Source organism: Zonotrichia leucophrys, chromosome 1A, assembly GCF_028769735.1.
Source record: "Zonotrichia leucophrys gambelii isolate GWCS_2022_RI chromosome 1A, RI_Zleu_2.0, whole genome shotgun sequence".
Classification (NCBI taxonomy): Eukaryota; Metazoa; Chordata; class Aves; order Passeriformes; family Passerellidae; genus Zonotrichia; species Zonotrichia leucophrys.
In genome coordinates, this window is record NC_088170.1 from 5,346,397 (window position 1) to 5,364,529 (window position 18,133).

General features: G+C 47.3%; 1 protein-coding gene across 2 annotated transcripts in view; it reads right to left on the bottom strand.

Moving 5' to 3' along the window:
* The window catches only part of WNT5B (Wnt family member 5B), a 67,850-nt gene that overhangs the window by 46,590 nt on the left and 3,127 nt on the right, over positions 1–18,133 (bottom strand). The window contains exon 1 of one of the 2 annotated variants that reach the window (XM_064736072.1): positions 7,033–7,174. The exons of the other annotated variant lie outside the window; for it this stretch is intronic. Within the exon in view, the coding sequence (XP_064592142.1) occupies positions 7,033–7,050 (18 nt within the window). The 5' untranslated portion in view covers positions 7,051–7,174. Of the gene's footprint in view, positions 1–7,032; positions 7,175–18,133 lie in introns of those variants that run through there. 2 annotated transcript variants of the gene reach the window in all.

The following is an 18,133-nucleotide window of genomic DNA, read 5'->3' on the forward strand; positions in this document are numbered from 1 at the left end:
TGCAGCCACCTTACTCAACCACTTCTAGTTTACTTCTAATATTTTTTCTCCCTATCCACCTCAAATATTTTATTTTTTTCCCCCAGATTAAGCTGCATTTTTAATGCTCTTCACAACTGGCAGCAGAAAAAAAGTTGAGGAGTTTTCTGTTTCAGACAGCCTCTTCCATCCTGGAAGAATACTCCTTTCCCTGAGTCCTCACACTCCTTTCCCTGCAGATGCAGCTCAGATGCTTCAGTCAGCCTTGTGAAGAGCCCAGTTACCAAGCTGCATTGTACAAGGTGGTTTCTAGATATATGATAAACATGTCAGGAAACTATTACTATCCTCACCAGTGTTTGTGTCCCTCAAGAGTTGAAACAAGAATCGTGATAATGTAAAGAGATTTTACCTCACTGGGATGTTACAAAGATTTCCCATGTTTCAATATTATCATATTGTTAAGGTACATATTATAATGAAGATACAACTTGTCACATGTTCATTTCTGTCCCATCCCTGCCACTTCCCTAAAGAACAAGCCCTGCAGACAGAAGGGTTTCAAAGCACGTCTGCAGTTACTGCTCTGGAGCTGTGCTCTGTCAGAGGCTTGGTGTTGAAAGCACTGTCTATATGTTCAGCTGCAAATTGTTACAAACATTTAAAGAAATGAAGGACAAGTTATTCTTATAATGAAAGCTGGGGAGCTTCCAGGGTTGCTGGTGTGCCAGCAGAGGATCCAAATCCAGGACAGATAACCACAACAGAAGAATCTCCAAGTGCCTGAGGACCACCTATGCAACATTTCCATGTCTCATGCTGCTCCCTGGAGCACAGAATTTGGGCATGCACCCAGTGTGCCACTCCTCCCAGCTCCTGGCTTGCACCAGAACAATGTCACTGTCACACACAGCGACGTGCAGAGCAAGGAGCCAGCCCAGCCCAGAGAAATCTGTCATTTACCAGGAATATGTGGTGTCAGTGCAAACCCAGCCCACAGCTGGGAACTGGCAGGACATTCTTGAGGTATCACACTCACAGCGCAGGAACAGAAAAACTGCTTTGCCCACAAGCACCCGAAAACTGCAGGCAGCTTAAGTCAAAGGCTTAAAAGGAGGCACAAAGAGAAGCTGGGGTCAGGCTCCAAGAGGGACACAGATTCAGAGTCCAGAAAAGAGGCTGCAGAGAGGAATTCATCCCAGCAGCAAGTGTCACTCTGCACACAGATGCACCTAACACAGCTCTGGTCACTCAGTCCACAGATCCTACACACTTCAAGGATGGGAGCACCTCACCATTCTGCATGAGCTGTTCTCAAAAGCTAAAGCTGAAATCCTGGCAATAGCTCCCCACTTTCTTTAAAAGTAAAAGAAAAATACCCACCCAATACAACAAAGAAAAATAATCAAAAAACCCCATCCCAAATCAAGAGTCTGCTGCAGCACTGCAGCAGAATGAAAAAGTGCTTACTTTACTTCAGGAGCAGATTATATTTCTTATATCAGGCTGAAGGTGGCCATGGAATACATTCAGCACATGGACGCATTTCTGGAGGATCTTTATTTTAACAAATGCAGGGAGAAAACCTCTCTCAATACAAATCCTATGGAAAATATTGCTCCTCTAGACAGCAGAGAGACCAGTTCTGTTTGTGTACTCAGGCACTGCATACATGAAGATATTTTAGAGGCCTCTATACTTAGCCATTGTGGTTTCCATCTTTCCCAGGCCAGAGGTAGCTGTGTAAGCATATAGTCAGCACTAGCTAAACAAGTACTTTTGAAACTACTATTATTACCAAATTAGTTAAAGAAGGTCTCTTTTTTTTTTTTGAGGGGGGAAGGAAGGGGAAAATCTAGAGTTCGAGATAAAAGCATAAAAGCTCACAAAAAAAAAAAAATCAAACAAAAAAAACCCACCCTGAAACAAAACCCCATCACCCTTCTAGCCCCTAGAGTGAGATGTGTTTTTTTCAGTATCTCTTTTAGATTAACTGCAGGCAGACCACTTCAGGTCATGCTTTCACCTGACCTCAGCAGGATGGCAGCCCTGGGTTTTCAGGGTTTTCCAGGGACACCAGGGTGCTCCAGGAAGCCACAGGGGTGACTCAGGCAGTCAGCTCCTTCCTCTGAGTCAATGCTGCCCCAGCACCACTCTGAGGGAGCTGACCTGTTGTCTCTCAGAGGAAATAAATGGGTACCTGACCACACTGGTGGCTGGTGAAGCCAACGCCAAGCTTGGCACAAACACTGGCATTTGGCTACGTGACTGCTCCCCGTGTGTGTAATTACATTTCTGCTCTGTCCTGGATTGCTTCAATGGCTGCTGTGTTTCACCCAGCCCTAAATGCCATCTGAGGCTTGGAGGAACAGCTCCAGCACTGCCCAAAACTAAGAACCTGGAATTTTATTGCTGATCCCTCCTTTGGTTGGCTGCATGACCTAAGCAGGTCTCTCCCACCTTTTCCTCTCCCTTGCTTACCCCATGTGCAAAGGGGAGATCATGAGCAGAATCTTTTCTGTAAAATGCATTGAAAGACACTGGTGGAAAGCCCATAGTAAGAGAGCACCAGAACGGTGAATTATGTGAGACAGCATTATTAATTAGGTATGCTGATTAAACATTCTGGGACTTTTTTCAGTAGAAAAGGCATTAGGGAAAATAAGGAAGATTTGTAAAGAAAGAAATGAAGTTTCTGGGTTTGATATAATCAAGACCTATGACCTTTCTTTAATCCAAGAGAGCCTTGGATTAAGGACCAGACAGGTGTTTCCCCCTTTGATGTGAGGGAGTGCAGTGATGCCTACTCCACAGGAAATTCTCCAAAGGTGCTGAGCATCAGCAGGAGGTTTTTTTCCACAGGCACCTCTGCTGCCTATAATTACCTAAAGAAAAATTTGTCCTCTCCTTCCCTAATCCCAGGGCTCTGATCACATTCTGCATTTGTGCTGGGGACTCCATTTTGGAGCCATCTGACATTTACAACACACAGTCTGAAAAACACTGAGGGAAAACCCTGGATCTGAGATTTGGCACAAGCTTGCTGAGGGTTCACTGAAAGGTTCCCCAAAGGTTTGTGACTCTTCTCAGCACAATGGGAGCAAATTACTAGCACCGTATCTTACAGTTTTGGCAAGTAAAAAAAATGTGATCAAACCTGGAAGCTTTGACCAAGATGCACTCGGAGAGTTTCAGTTCAGTTTAGGCATGAGCTCAGTTCCAAACTCACAGGCTGGAGCAGAGCACCCAAAGGATCTGCACTCACCTACATGGCAAAGGGCTCAGCTCAACACAGGTGACAGGGACTCACAGCAGACCTGGACACTACAGGCACAGACACAGCCATGGGAACACCAGCATTGAGGGTCAAACAGGGAGCCACTTCTGAAGCAATTCCACCACCCATGCAAGTGGCTTGCAATTTTGAGCAGCCTTGGAGCTTGCAAATGGGATTCTCTCTGGACGAAATTGCACAGCAGACCATGCTTGAGGAGGAGGATACTCTGTGCATCCATGGGATCAGATAAAACCAGTCCAAAATGACACTGTACCATCCCACAGTGCTCCTGCATGGGTGCCAGGTCTTCAGCACCACTGAGCCCCCTCCAGGTCTGCTCCTCCTGGCCCTCTCTGCCAGAGCCACCAAGAGCTGGGACTCTGCTGCCCAAGAGCTGGAGTGCAGAGGTACAGCAGTACCCAACCGTTTGGGATATCTGCTTTTGAGCACCATCTGCTGGATATTACAACTCTTGATCCCCTCCAGGCCAGAGATGCTGGCAGGCTACCTGTGATCACCCAGCAAGATGCTGGGGTGTGGGAGCAGGGAGCCTGTCCCAGGCACCTCAGCATGCCCTGGCACACAACGTGCCAGTGCACTGTGTGAGGGCACCACAGTGGATAAACCAGTGTCCACTGAAAACAATCAGAGCCCAAAGAGACACACAGCACCAAGAAAAGTCAAATTGAGCTCAGCCTTCCCTACATGACTGAGCTGTTTACAACTCACTGAATCTGAATGAAACACTCTGCTGAAAACGATGCCTATGAGAACACCTAAAATGCACTGTTCCCCAGGAGGATGGAGCTGCACAGGCTCTGAGGATGCAAGATTTCCTCCTGCAGCTCCAACCTGCAGAGGTCACCTGTCCACCACAACGCTGGAGCAGATGACTGGCAAAGAGCAACTGAGACAGGCGAGACAAGATGGGCAACTGTCACCTTCAATCTACAGTCCATGAGGATAAAACCAGCAGCCTCATATCCTACACTTCAGCCTTCAGGTGGTTAGGAAGTTGTGGCCACCTCTGATCCCAGTAACCATTCAATGAGAGATGTTCTGGGATGCAAGGCTTAGGCAGTGACTCCTCTAAGCCAGTGTCCACTGTCAGGTGTCTCCCAGGAAGGCATTGCAGGTTTATAGGGCCAGGAAGAGCTTGTAAATGGCTACAGCTGGAAGACTGTCCAGGAGAAGGAAGCCCCACACACCTTCTAAATGAGCTAGAATAACATTAATAAACTGTGTGCAAGATTTTTATCCATATATCTAATCCTTTCTGCATTCAACTATGTTCTCAGTCTCAATTATTTATGTGCTGTAACAAAAAAATAAGCCTCACGCGTGTCAGATGTTTAATTTTGATTTCATTGGAAACCTTGCATTACATAAAAGTACACACAGGAATGCCTGGTTTACTTCTCTGTACTTCTACGTTTATATACTTCTGTCATGTTGCTTTTTATTACTCTTCACCCTAATGAAGGATGCACAGTCTTTTTCAGTCTTTCCACACCTGCAGGCATTTTCATCACCTTGTTCTGTTACATATTTGTAGCAGGGTGATCAGAAATGAACTCATGATATTTTAGTTTAGATTGGTCGAAGATCGCTTGTAGGGTGACAAATGAATCATGATATTATTTGATCCCAAATGTTGCCTTTCCACCAAGAAGATCCCACATATCCCCAATGCCAGCAGGCTCCTCCTCAGCCAAAGCCAGGGAGAAAGGGAGGAAGCAGGGCTTGTTTCACCCTGTCACACTGCAGAATTCACAACTACCGGAGCAGTTCTGTGCTTCCAGCCCATGCCAGCCGGCCTCGGCTGTGGTAAGGCAGCAAAAAGGCATTAACCCTGCTCCCTGCTAGGAAACAAAGTGTCCCACTCATTCCCGAGAAAAGTTAAAGGCACTCATTTCTGAGGGACTTGCGGGGAGGGCAGACACAGCGCAGCTCTCCCAAGATAGCTCAGAAATAACCTGGGAGGATCCCAGATGAAGGCTGGGTGTCTTCTTACATCTGTCTGGTTTCCGAGCTGGAGTGTAAACAGTGGCACATTAGCTCAGATTAATTACAGGCTGCCGGTGCTTCGCTTTCATGTAGCGAGCTCTGGGAACATAACACCACTGATAATTAAATAGCGCCTGCCATCAAAGGGCTCCAAACCACCCAGCAGAGCAAGCAGGCTGCTCGGGCAGGGCAGCAGCTTGGCAGGACACAGGAACACAGCACGCTTGTTTAGGAAATGAGAGATTTCTACTGAAACTACAGAGGGAATTATCACGTGTTTTACATTAAGTACTGTACAGTCAGACCTGGGCAGGATTAGCATCAGTGCCAGGATGATCCATTTACACACCACAAAGTTTTATATCCCACGAGAAAGATAACTTCTCCCATGATAAAACTCCCTACTTTTTTTTTTTCCCACTGGAACAATGGCTCATTAATGACTGAAGAATAAAAAAAAAGTTATGCCACACTTTGTTTTCTGCAGGGTGAGAAAAAGCAGAGAAAAACTTAAAGGAGTGTAGTTAATTTTCTGTGCCACCACATCCCCTCCTTCCCCAGCTCTTCCACACACACCACTGCCCACTGGCTATGTGAGATTTTGTGCCAGGCTCGCCAGGGTAGCAGTGTCAATACTGGGGTGGGTGACCAAACCTTCCTTCTCTTGTGCCATATCCCATCTGGGTTACCACATCCCCACTCATTTCCTTTTCTGTCCCTGCTTTTTCCAGACTCAAAGCTGCTTTTCTGCTCTTGCCCCATCCCCTTGAATCAATGCCCACCGAGGTCAGGGAAGACCATGGTCAGCTGGGATGGCTGAATCAATTGCTCCCCAAACCTGCAGCCCTGAACTCCTCTGATGTTCTCTCACACACCAAAATGAGGGGTCCATGTGGAAGCCAAAGGGACAGCAGGGCTTGCCAGGAGAGAGCTTTATGCTCTCACTTGGAACGAGGGGCAGAACTAGTGGAGGGTGCAGGTTTTTCCTGCCCACCACCTCACACTGCCTTGCAGAGAGGACTGGGAACCTGCAGTTCAGGTACCCAGCACCCCAAGATCAGCTGCCCTTTGCAGGCAGGATCTAAGGACATTAACAGACTGAAATACACACCACATCCCTTTAGTATTCCCAGAGGAACTCAGAAACTCCAGCTTGAGCATCAACAGCACTGCTGAAGGGCAAAAACCTTGCACTGTCCTCATGAGCCCAGCACTATCACTGGGTTTCACACAGCCTGCCCTCTGTGCTGGGACAGTGACTGATTCAGCAAACTTCACCTTCCCCAGACTTAGGGCAAGGCCACAGATGCTCTCCAAAACCCACTTGGGCTGCAGCCTGCCCACTGACCTGGGACAGCCAGAAAGCCTGGCCAGGAGCAGATCCACAGCAATGACAGCCACAGGAAAAAGGGCTTGGGGAGAAATTAGGAGAGGAGCAAGCTTCACACAGGAGCAACACTGATTTTTGAATGGTTAATTGCATGTTTTTGTGATTTAGTTAATAACCTGAAGTGAGACACACACTGCCATGCTGCCTCCTCACCTAGCAGAGGCATCTTTATGACACACCATGCAGACTGCCATTGTCACATAATGGTTGAATAAAAGCTATGAATATTAAAAGCCATGAATATTAAGTCTGCACCCACAGAATCTGAAACAGCAGCTGGAACACACTGTAAGGCACAAAGCAATAAAGTACAAGAAACTCAAGGAGACTGAAAGCTACCAAACTTCCACAATATTGCCAGTATTAATCAATTACTTACCCCCTTCCTATGAACCATGGACAGCCAAAAAGCAGGACCAGACACAGAGCTAAAGAGGAGCACTTCTCTGCTCTCTCACACTGCTGAGTACCAGAGAGGATAAACTACACCTGGGCTGGTTTAAATGGCAATTGCAATCATTTGCACTCTCAGCTGCTCACAGCTATCAGTGCCCAGGTAAAGCCCACTAAGGAAAGGAGCCAATCAGGCTTAGCAGAAGTCACAGAGGCTGGGTTAACCCCATAAACCTCATCTCCCAGCCCTCACCCTCACAGCTGAGCCCTCCACGTTAAATCTGGAAGCCTTTATTGCCATTAGCATGAAGTGCATGTCCCAGAGCCTTTGGATCTCTCACTTTAGACCAGAATCCCCATGTGCCACGAGTTCTCTGCCAGCAAAGCTGGGTGGCTTTGGTCTGTAACATGTGGCTTGTGCTGCAGCAATATTCAGGGGCCCCAATGTGCTAGGCACTACACAGACAGAAATTAATTCCCATAGTTACTGTCCTCCTAGATAAATGTAAAACCTTATACTGAAGAGTTTTCTCACCTCCTTTTTCAGCAGGACAATCAAACAGCAGTACTGGCATTCCTCTCACTTAGGCTTAAGGGAGAAGACTGAAAAACATATTGAGCTGCCAGAGATGTGACTGCAGCATGTCAGATGTGCAGGCAGGTGACCCTGGAGAGCTCATGGAGAAGGAGCAGGGGTTTCCACCCACTCGTTGGCGTGAGTATGTCCCCCAGAGCCCCAGCAGATTTATGTCACCAATGCAGCCACAGTGCCCTGCTGCTGTTATTTAGATGTGGCAGAGACAACAACGAACTCAGGTGGGCTGTGTCCACCCCTTGGCACACCCCAGGAATATCCTCCTTTCTCCTGAAATCTCTCCCACTGCTCTAGCAGAAACAGCAGGGGAAGACAAGCCAAAAAGCAGAACCAGAAACTGCAAAACCCAAGCCCTCTTTAGTCACCAAGCTGCATCTGTTGCTCCCACATTTTGTGGAAGGATACACGTCTGCTCCACCAGCAGTGAGAGCCCAAGGTCTCCAGCTGTCACTATGCTGCCAGCACTGGGGCTCTGATATATTTAGAGCCCACAGCACCACACCAGCTCCTCTGCTCATTAAGCCATGATATTTGAGCTATGACTTTCATTGCTGCTTTCAAGGTAATCTATCTGAACAACCTCTCACACTGTAAATCTGGTTGCTGAGCAAGAAAAATATGGTTGCCCCAATGTGACAAAGTCACTGCAAGGAGCTCGGCTTTTTATTTAGAGAGCAGGTTTCATGTCTGTCTTGCAAGGACAAACTCCTGATCAAGACTAAAATTCTGGGTGAGACAACTGACCAATGCATCTGACCCAAGGCTGAAAATAAAAGCTGGCTTCCCACCTTAGTTTCCAAGTAAACTGCACCAAATGACGCAGCTCCCCATACTGCATTTCACAGGCAGCACAGATATATTTAGCCCAGCATGCCCCTCCCAAGGCACAGTGTGGGGCACAACTGGCTGAGCAGAATCCAGGCAGGACACAGGGAAACAAACCAGGCAAGCCATCCTCTCCTAGTCAGCAGCAGGGCTCTTGTTCACTTGCTTTGTTTTAATATAAACAAACAAATAAAGCCCCAAAACAAGGAAACCTCGCAAGAGGAGTTGTATTTTCAGGTCAGGCAGCAAATCCAACAGTTGGAATTATGTCCTGGAAATCAGCAGTGCAACTTATTTGTGTTGTTGGGTGTTCTTTGCATTTCCATCTGAGAGTCAGACAAAACCAGCATCTACCCTTTCCCCAGAAGCTTCTGAGAGAAAATGGTGCAAACACCACACAACCATCAGTCCATGTGAACATAGAATCTCCTTCCATGGATGTGAAACAGGGAAAACCAGCCACCTGAACAGTGCTACCTGGGTGCCTGAAGGAGGACACTGGCTGCTTTTGGGATCTAGAAAAGTGCCCAGGGGAGAGGAATTTCAGTAGTGTACAGACAATTAACTTGCAAATGTCTTGGTGTATTTCAGAAGACACCTCCCCAGCAAGATGTTTCCAGGGGATTATCCCAGGGCTGTGGGAGGGTTAGAAATTAAATGTAGCCCTAGGAAGCTGAGTTTTTGCCCTCAGGGCCTTGGGAAGTGATCTCCTCCTCAGCCTCCATCAAATCAGATAAAAACAAGCCAAATTATTGTGATTAGAATGACAGAAGGCAGTAGCTGCTCAGAAGCACCCACCAGGCAGGGGTTTGGCACCAGCTGGTTGTACAAGGTGATGAACCAGAGATGTTTCCAGCCAGAAAGCTACAAGAGGGCTGTCTGCCCTCTCCAGAAGGGCTCTCTGGCACACAGGAACATGGGGCATCTTCCTGGCTTCCATGTGGGGCAATCTCCTGGCCTCAGCTGGAGAAATTAACACACTGAAGTCTTGGGCATAAAAGGCTTCTCAAATCAGGAAGATGATCCATTGCATGCTGGAAATGAATCAAGAAATCACAGCAAAACATAACAAAGCTGTGTGAACAGGAGTATCCTGTCAAGACCCCTGGCTGCAGCTTTGCCTAACAGGGCTGGCTTTAGTTCAAGTCTCTGGGAAACTCTGACTCCAAAGGATGAACCTTCAGCTCCGAGCTGGCCCAAGCAGAGCGCGATTCCTTAAGGAGCCGTCAGTGCAAAACACAAACCCACTTCTCTTATCGTCTTCCTCACCCCCAAAGGGGAGGCAAGGTGGAGTCAGGGAAGATTTGTGGCCATGATAAGACTTTAATGTCTGAGTAATGCTCCAAGCACAGAGACTTTTGATTTCTCAGCCTTGCACCACCTCACCCTCTCCTGTGACGATTTAAGGGGCCGAGTGGAGTGGCTGTCTCCTAGACTTTCCCTCCTTTGTGCTCTCTTCAGGCCTTAGATCCATGTCCTTCCCTCAGCCAAGAGAGGCCAAGCACAGCTTTTTGCTCATGTTATTGCTGCCCCAGACAGCCAGGAGAGGAGACAATTATTTAAAGATGTGCAGAGTGAGACTGGGATATGATTGTAGTTACTGACCCCTGGGCACCCTGCAGCAGAGACCACAATGTGCTGAGACATGAATAACCCTCCTCCTGCAGGAGAGCTGAAGAAACCTCTTTTCCTTATCACACTTTTTAAAAAGCAATAAAAGATTTTTCTCTAATTAGAGGCTGAAATATTGTTTTTCAAAACTCCTGCAAGTCATTCCTATCCTACAGGTTGTGCATGTGTGACTGACAATGTCTATTACCCAAATACAGAGGAATGACAGGCATAGCTTCTTATCCTTGACTGGGTGAGTGCAATGCCTGGAACCAAATTTATAATAAAAATATTTGAAGTTAAGATTCAAAATTCAGTTCTCTTCAGTAGTTCCTGCTTTAGCACGCTACCACTGTATCCATAATGAAAATCACTTGTTAAAGTACAAAGAGCACAGTAAGCTCTTCAAACACCACTCTAAATACTGGCCAAAAAGGTTAAAATACTCACCTAGCTCATCACTGTTCCAGTGATGTAAGGTTTCCAACAGTCCTGCCATACACAAGAGAGGTTTCTGTGAGAACCAGGCTTTTCCCCTGCAAGAACAAATCTCCCCCTCGTTTAGATTAATTGATTTCACACATAGTTGTTTATGTGTGTGGCCTCCCTTGATTTTCTGAGCTCTCCTCACTCCAAACAAAACAGCTTAGGGATGTAGATGGAGCCAACTGCATCTGGGAAGAGGGGAGATAACACCTCAAAGCCAGACAGAAAAGGACATTTCTTGCTTCAGAGGCTTTTCTCTGGATGACACTTTGAGGCAGCCTGACAAAAGCTTGCTTCTGGGGCACACCATAAAACTGCTTCAGAAACACAGTGCACAGAGCCCGGCAGGAAAAACCTCCCCACAATGGTGGGCAGGGGCAAAAGGAACTTCTGAGGAGAAAGATATATGGCAAGCTGTGGGACTGCAAACAATAGATGAACCAGAAACTGTCTTAAATTTTAAAACATCCTGATTTCACATAACAGCTTGTAGCTAGACTGGGAGAGCACCAGGATCCTCATTTGTGTATGGAACATGTAGCAGGCAGCTGTGCACTACCAAACGCTGGTTCAGAAGGAAAATTTATCTTTGGAAAGAAATCTGGGTATTAATTTGAAAGCACAACACAGAGCAAGAAAGATTCACGGCCCTCAGCCTCTCCAGCCATGTGGATGCAACACGGGTTCAATCTGCACTGAATTACAACTCATCACTGACAAAGCACTGAAGTAGCCAGCCAGCAAAACCAGTGGAAATACACTTTTGTGGATCTGGTCAGAGCACAGAATCTCAGTTCCCCAAGAAGGGCTGGGATTTCAGCATTTGCCTGCATCCCAAACAGGGATGAAAGGTCAAAACATTACATTATTTCATAATATGAACAATTCCAAATGCTCTTGATTTGAAAATGCAGGGGTGGGAAGGAAGATATTATTGACTGAAACAAAACATTCAAAATGTTTTAGCAGAATTTTCTCTGTCTACCAGCACTGTACAAATGTGTGGGACCTGGAATCCTGTCTTCCATTTTCATCCCCACTGTGCAAAAAAGAAAAAGATGTGGACAGGCTGGAGAGGGTCCAGAGAAGGGCCACAAAGATGAGGAGAGGCTGAGAGAAGAGGGTCTTGACAAAAGAAGGCTTAAGGGAGTTCTTATCACCATCTTCCAGTATTTAAAGGGTGGCTACAAAGAAAATGGAGACTCCCTTCTTACAAGGAGCCACATGGAAAAGATTCAGGGTAATGGGTTACTCCTGGGGAGATTCCAACTGGACAGAAATGGAAAATTTCACACAATGGAAACCATCAGCCTTTGGAATAATCTCCCAAGGGAAATGGATTCCCCAACATTGGACACTTTCAGGATGTGCTGGACACTGTGCTGGGCCATCTTGTCCAGACTGTGCTTTTGCCAAGAAGGGCTGGATCAGATGATCCTTTATGTCCCTTCCAACCTGTTATCCTGCGATTCTGTGAAAATGAAACGTTGATCCAAAAGGAGAGATTTTGGGTGTTGACATGAAATTTAAACTCTTGTTCTGGATATCAACATAAAATGACATTTAAATGTCAATTGGAAACAGAAATCATTAGGTTTTGAAACATCACTACAGAAAAGCATGTTTTTCTTCTGGAAATTTCAATTTAGATCAAACCATGTTTTCTTCTGGGAGCTTTTTTTTTCATTTTACCAGCTCTGTGTTTGTTTGTTGTGCTGCTTGAGGACTGGACATTGGCTGCAGGCATACAGATGTCTGCACTGAGGTTATCCACACTGGAGATTCCTTACAGAAGTCCAGGAACACACTGGCACCCAGAGTTTCTTAGGAACCCGAACTGTTACAGAGTAATTAGCTGTTAAAATTTAGGGAAATGGTCCAAGGTGTCAGATGAGTAACAAACAAACTCACTTTGCTCACAGAGGAGGAGTGGGGTCTGCAGATACTTCTGGATGCCCTCCAAAGCATCACACAAGATTGCACAGCTCTCTCCAAAGGCTGGCTTTGCAAAACCTTGGAGAGGAAAAGGCAAGTGTGCCTCTGGAAGCACTAAACTACCTCTAAAATCTCATTACTTATTTGATATTATTCCTTTGCAGAAATAAACTCTACATACAAAACCCTAACTCCAACCTCAGTAACCCACAAAATTTCTGTGCAGACACCTATAGGCAGATGTGTAACTATGAGCACCCTCTGCCCTGTGCAGGACCCACCAGCCAAAGGCTGCTGTGGAGGCAGGGACAAGGACAGAAAGCAGCATTTCCCCAACACCTGCTGCTTCACACCCACGGGACAAGGGCACAGCACAACTCACAGGCACTAGTCACAGATGCAAGGCCTCAGATTGCCACTCATCAGGACAGTCTGGCAGATCCAGCCAGCACAATGCTGAGGCATGCCAAGGGAAAGCCTTGCCACGGCAGGAGTGACAGGACCAGGGGATGAATTTGATGTGATGATGCTGGTGTTGAAAGCCAAAGGCTTCTGTACCTGTGGACAGAGCAGCTGAGGGGAAAAGTAAAATGTAGGACAAAGTTTTTCAGCTTTGTGAAGATCACCACCTCTTTTATCAGCTGGGAAGTAAGAGATAACATTCCTTGTTGCCTCAGGGAGGTGCAGGAATTGTAGAGGTAACCAGCAAAGCTTTCCATGCCTGCTCTGAGGCATCCTGTGGTGGCCAGCTTCCATCTGCCCAGCTGGGGATGGACTGCATGGAGCACCAGGTTTGCCAACTCAGATCTCACTCAGGTTTACCAAAAGCAGCAACAAACTGACAGAACTTTCTTAATAGCAGCAATAAATGGACAGAACTTTCTCTCTAATGTATTCAAAACACATTTCCTAGCTCAGCCCTGTCCATAAGGTAAAGTAAGGCTTAGGTAGCACAGACTAACTGTGTCTAAACTTAACTGCTATTCCTATTGCTTCCAGCTTGGTTTTATGCTTGACTTGAAAGCATTACCTGGCCTCTCCAAGCAGGGCCTGGTCCAGACTTTCAAGTTACCCCACTAAAATTTTTTTAGTTCAAGAAATGGGGAAAAAAAAATAAATATACACACTCCTGCCAACACGCCAGTGTCAGCTGTGCTGACAAAGATGCCTCCATGGTCACAGCTGTGCCCACAGAAAATGCTGTGGCTCCCCTTCTTTCACAGGCTGTGGCACAGACACAGTCTAACACAAGCAGCCACACTCAGACAGTAAATTGTTCCTGGTGTGTGAGTCTGACCTAATTGGCACCATTTTCCTGGAAGATAAAGAAGTTTTACGTGTCTTGTAGATAAAAGTTTGGGTTGTTACCTGCAGTGGGGTTTTATACCACTGGGGTGCAGCTGTTGTTGTGCAGAAATACAGAGCCTTACATCTTCTCAGCATGCTGTGGAGGAGAGCTTTTGAGCCTTCCAGCAGGCTCCTTGGAAAACAGCAGAGATGCTGAAAGAGCCTGTGAAGCTTCAGTAAAAACTGAACAAAGCCAGTGCTGCACTTACCAGGCTTTCCCAGCTGAAAAACCTCCTTGCCATTCATAAAAATTATTAGAAGTGCATTTTGAACACTGGCAAAACTCCCAAACAGCTAGTTAAGAATAGGTGGAAATGGGGAATAGTTAAAAAAAAACAGAAGAGAAATCAGGACAGGCAATTGGTCATAACTCACAGGAGCACTCACTCCACTCTACCTGCACCCCAGGCTGTGAAATCTCCACAGGTGGAGTAACAGCTGCAGCCACCCACAAGGCTGCAGATGCTGCTGTGAAACCTGGTCTGTGCACACCACACACGGGAGCAGGAGCTGACATTTTGGTCTAAAACCAGAAACTTCCACTGCAGTGTAAAGAATGATGGGGCTACCCCATAAATATCTGCATAATCTCAGTGTAAGACTGTAAAGCTTCAGTCAGTTTTCAGAGATGCAAAACTGGGCAAAATTGACAGTGACAGGAAAATTGACAGGACACTACAAACCTTCCCAGCTGTGACACAGAAATGATAATGGCAAAATACTTACTAAACAAAACCCTGACATGCTGCCAGGACCAGTATTTACAGTAATTATTAACAAATCTGAGCCACAGAATATAATAAAGGAACCTGTAGAATTGCTCGAGCTCTAAGAACAGAGGAGGGAAAAAAAAGGAACTTAATTTGCCTTTGTACAGTATCAATTTTTTATGATTGGAGACAATTTCGAAGTGCTCAGGAACACCTCAGGGAGTAATGAACCTGACAGTCACAAAATTATTTTTTCTGAAAAATGTTCCATTAATGAAGACATGCTTGGGCTCATACGTCTCTCTCGACACTCTGTGATACATAACAAAGCTCAGAAAGGTTTTCCAGCTAGGCAAAGGGAGATTCTCATTTAATTTGCTTTACAGCTCCAACTTGTCCATAACAGAGGTGCTACAATGCTTCAGGACTCAGTTAAACAATGGCAGCAAACCAGCCAAAAAAGCTAAATACAGAACAACTGGAAAAGGAAGACAACTTTAGAGAGACCACTGAAATATTAGTATTCCTGTGACTTTTGTTAACCCTGTGTCCTTAATGATGGACAAAAACAAATCCAAAACACATGTTCCACCCAATCACTTCAGGCTCCCTCACCTCCAATGGAGATGGGAGAGTTTGCAGAAAACATATTTTCCCTCAAATCCTTCAATGTGTGTTCACAAATCTCTCTCTCTATACAAAGACAAAATGTTGCTCTGCTTTTCTTCCCCTAAGACAAAAACTATCAAACCCTTTGAGCCTTTCCCACGAGCTGCTACTTAAAACCATAAATTAATCAAAACCAGGAGCTCTTTACCCATCCCTGCACGCAACAGTGCCATGAGCTCTCCGGCCACAGACCCATTCCCAGGAAAATTCACTCATCTGAGTGGTGCATTCTGCATTAATTCATCTCATTCTGTTTTGCTCCAGAGGCTGAGATGAAGCTTTGCAAAATGAACTAGTCACTTTGAATAATCAAGGCCAGACTACTCAAGAATGCCCAAGTATCCGAAATAGCTGAACCTCAGGGAAAAACGGGACCTTTGACAGCATTTGGAGCTGGATACCCCAAATCAGCAGTCATGACAGCCCTGGCCTGCATTACCTTTGCTCTGAATGTGTGAGCTTTAAACCCCAGGCCACCGGGTTAGCTCAAAGAGGGGCAGAGGAGGCCAGGGCTCAAACCACCCCTCTCATGTGGCAGACCACAGCATTAGCTGCAGGCATGCCTGGAAAGGGAGAGCAGGCAGGGGTCTCCTGCAGGGTTATGCAGGACACGAAAGGTTTCATCCTGATGGTTTTATTTAGATGGAGAAGGCTGCCAGGTTGGGCTGTATTTACTGTCCCAAACTCTGAAATGCTAAAGAAAGCAAATTCTATCCAGCCTGACAGAAAGAGGAGCATTCCTTTCCTCTGCTTGTCCCTCTCTCCAGCTTTTCTGAAGATGAGGGGCACATCACTCACTTCTCAAACAAACCAAAAGCCAGCTTGGGGAAGCCCAGCTCGGAACAAAGTGAAATAAGGAAGATGCCTTTGCAGGGAAGCACCTACTGGATCCCTATGGGAGCAGAAAGAGGCACTGTCCCTTTAGAGCTGGCCAAGGAACAACTCAGCATGCCTGGTCTCTCTGGGAGCAACCACAGCCAGGGAGGAAAACTGTGGGCTACAGTGGGACAAGGAGAGATTTCCTGAAGCCCGCTGCAGAATAAACACTCCGAGATGAGAGGACAAGGGACCCTCCAGTCCTGAGGGCTGTGCAACCAGATTTAAAAATAAAACCTAGGAGAGGGAGAACTGGCTTGCCCAGGAGCTTGAAAGAGCCAGCACGCAGCGAGAAGAGGGAGCGAGCAGCAAACCACGGGGCCGAGGCAGCCAGGAAACGCGGCAGCAGCAGCCAGAGCCACAGCCCAGCCACAAGAGAGCAGGTCGGCTTGGGAGGGATGGGGCTGGCTGGGCAGTTAAATTTAGACAGGTAAACATTCCGGGGGGAAGAGATGGGGTTCACACAAGCCTCATGTTTGCCACTGGAGCCCCTGGGGAGAGCCCTTCAAAGAACTGCTCGGGGGCTGAGGCACCTCGGAGTGGGGCTGTCGGGGCCGTGGGTTGGGAGCACACAGCTCTGTGGGGCATCTTTAGCCCAGCCTTTGCTCCAAGCATCCTCCTGCCTGGCAGCATCCCCAGCCAGCAGGAAAGCTGCTGAGAGAAGCATGGAGGACACTGCAGCACAAGGAAAGGTGCAAATCCTGAGTGTGCAGGGTCCAAAGGGACCTTGCAAAGGAAACGTACCAGGAGAAACCCAACCAGCAGTATGGCTGTGGCCATTTTGTGTCACAGCCTTTTTGAGCTCCCTTTCTGAGGGGAAAAAGAGTAAAAGAACCAAAACCAAGGAGTTAGTCTTGCAAACTCAGCCAGCCTCTAGAGCTCGATTTATCCAGACTCTGTGAAGTGGAGGGGACACACAGCACTCCCTGCTCTGCCCTGCCTGAGGCAAGCCCTGAGAGCTCCCAGGCTGTTTCACAGCTCCAGTGGAAGGGAAGGATCCCCACAGCATCCCAGCCTGTTTCACAGCTCCAGTGGAAGGGAAGGATCCCCACAGCATCCCAGGCTGTTTCACAGCTCCAAGGACATGGGAAGGATCCCCACAGGCATCCCAGGCTGTTTCACAGCTCCAATGGAAGGGAAGGATCCCCACAGGCATCCCAGGCTGTTTCACAGCTCCAATGGAAGGGAAGGATCCCCACAGCATCCCAGCCTGTTTCACTGCTCCAAGGACATGGGAAGGATCCCCAGGCATCCAGCTGTTTCACAGCTCCAATGGAAGGGAAGGATCCCCACAGCATCCCAGGCTGTTTCACAGCTCCAATGGAAGGGAAGGATCCCCACAGGCATCCCAGCCTGTTTCAATGCTCCAAGGGGAAGGGAAGGATCCCCACAGCATCCCAGGCTGTTTCACAGCTCCAAGGAAAGGGAAGGATCCCCGATCAGCCGTTTCATGCTCCAAGACAGGAGGATCCCCACAGCATCCCAGGCTGTTTCACAGCTCCAATGGAAGGGAAGGATCCCCAGAGGCACACACACCACAGCCACTGCAGAGGGCTGCCAGCAGCCTGCAGTTCCAAGGCAGGGAGAGCATCCCCAGCCTGGGGAGCTGCTGTGCCAGGAGTGAGCATCTGCCCCAGGGACCCCCGGCCCCACCTCTCACCGGGCAGGGCAAGGCCTGCCTGAGCTCCATCAAATCCTAAACCAAAGCCTGGAAGGGGGTGGTGGATCACAGGCTCTGTAATTCCGCCCATATGGTCGCAGCCAGTTGTCTCTTGAGCCCAAGAACTTGCACTTTGGTGGAATGTCCCTTCCACAGAGACACCCCCTCTCCACTGGAAGATTGTAAGAGGAGGAGAAGCAAATGCTGCCTTTGGTTTGTTCTGAAGGTTGATCACCCTGCTGTTAAAACACTGCCTGTTTCTAACAGATCCTAAATGCCCAACCACATGCCTTAAGTCCTCTTGAACTGGAAAGCTCTCCAAGCACCAGCTCCTTTCAGGGCTGCTGAAAGCAGTCAGGTATCCCACCATGCT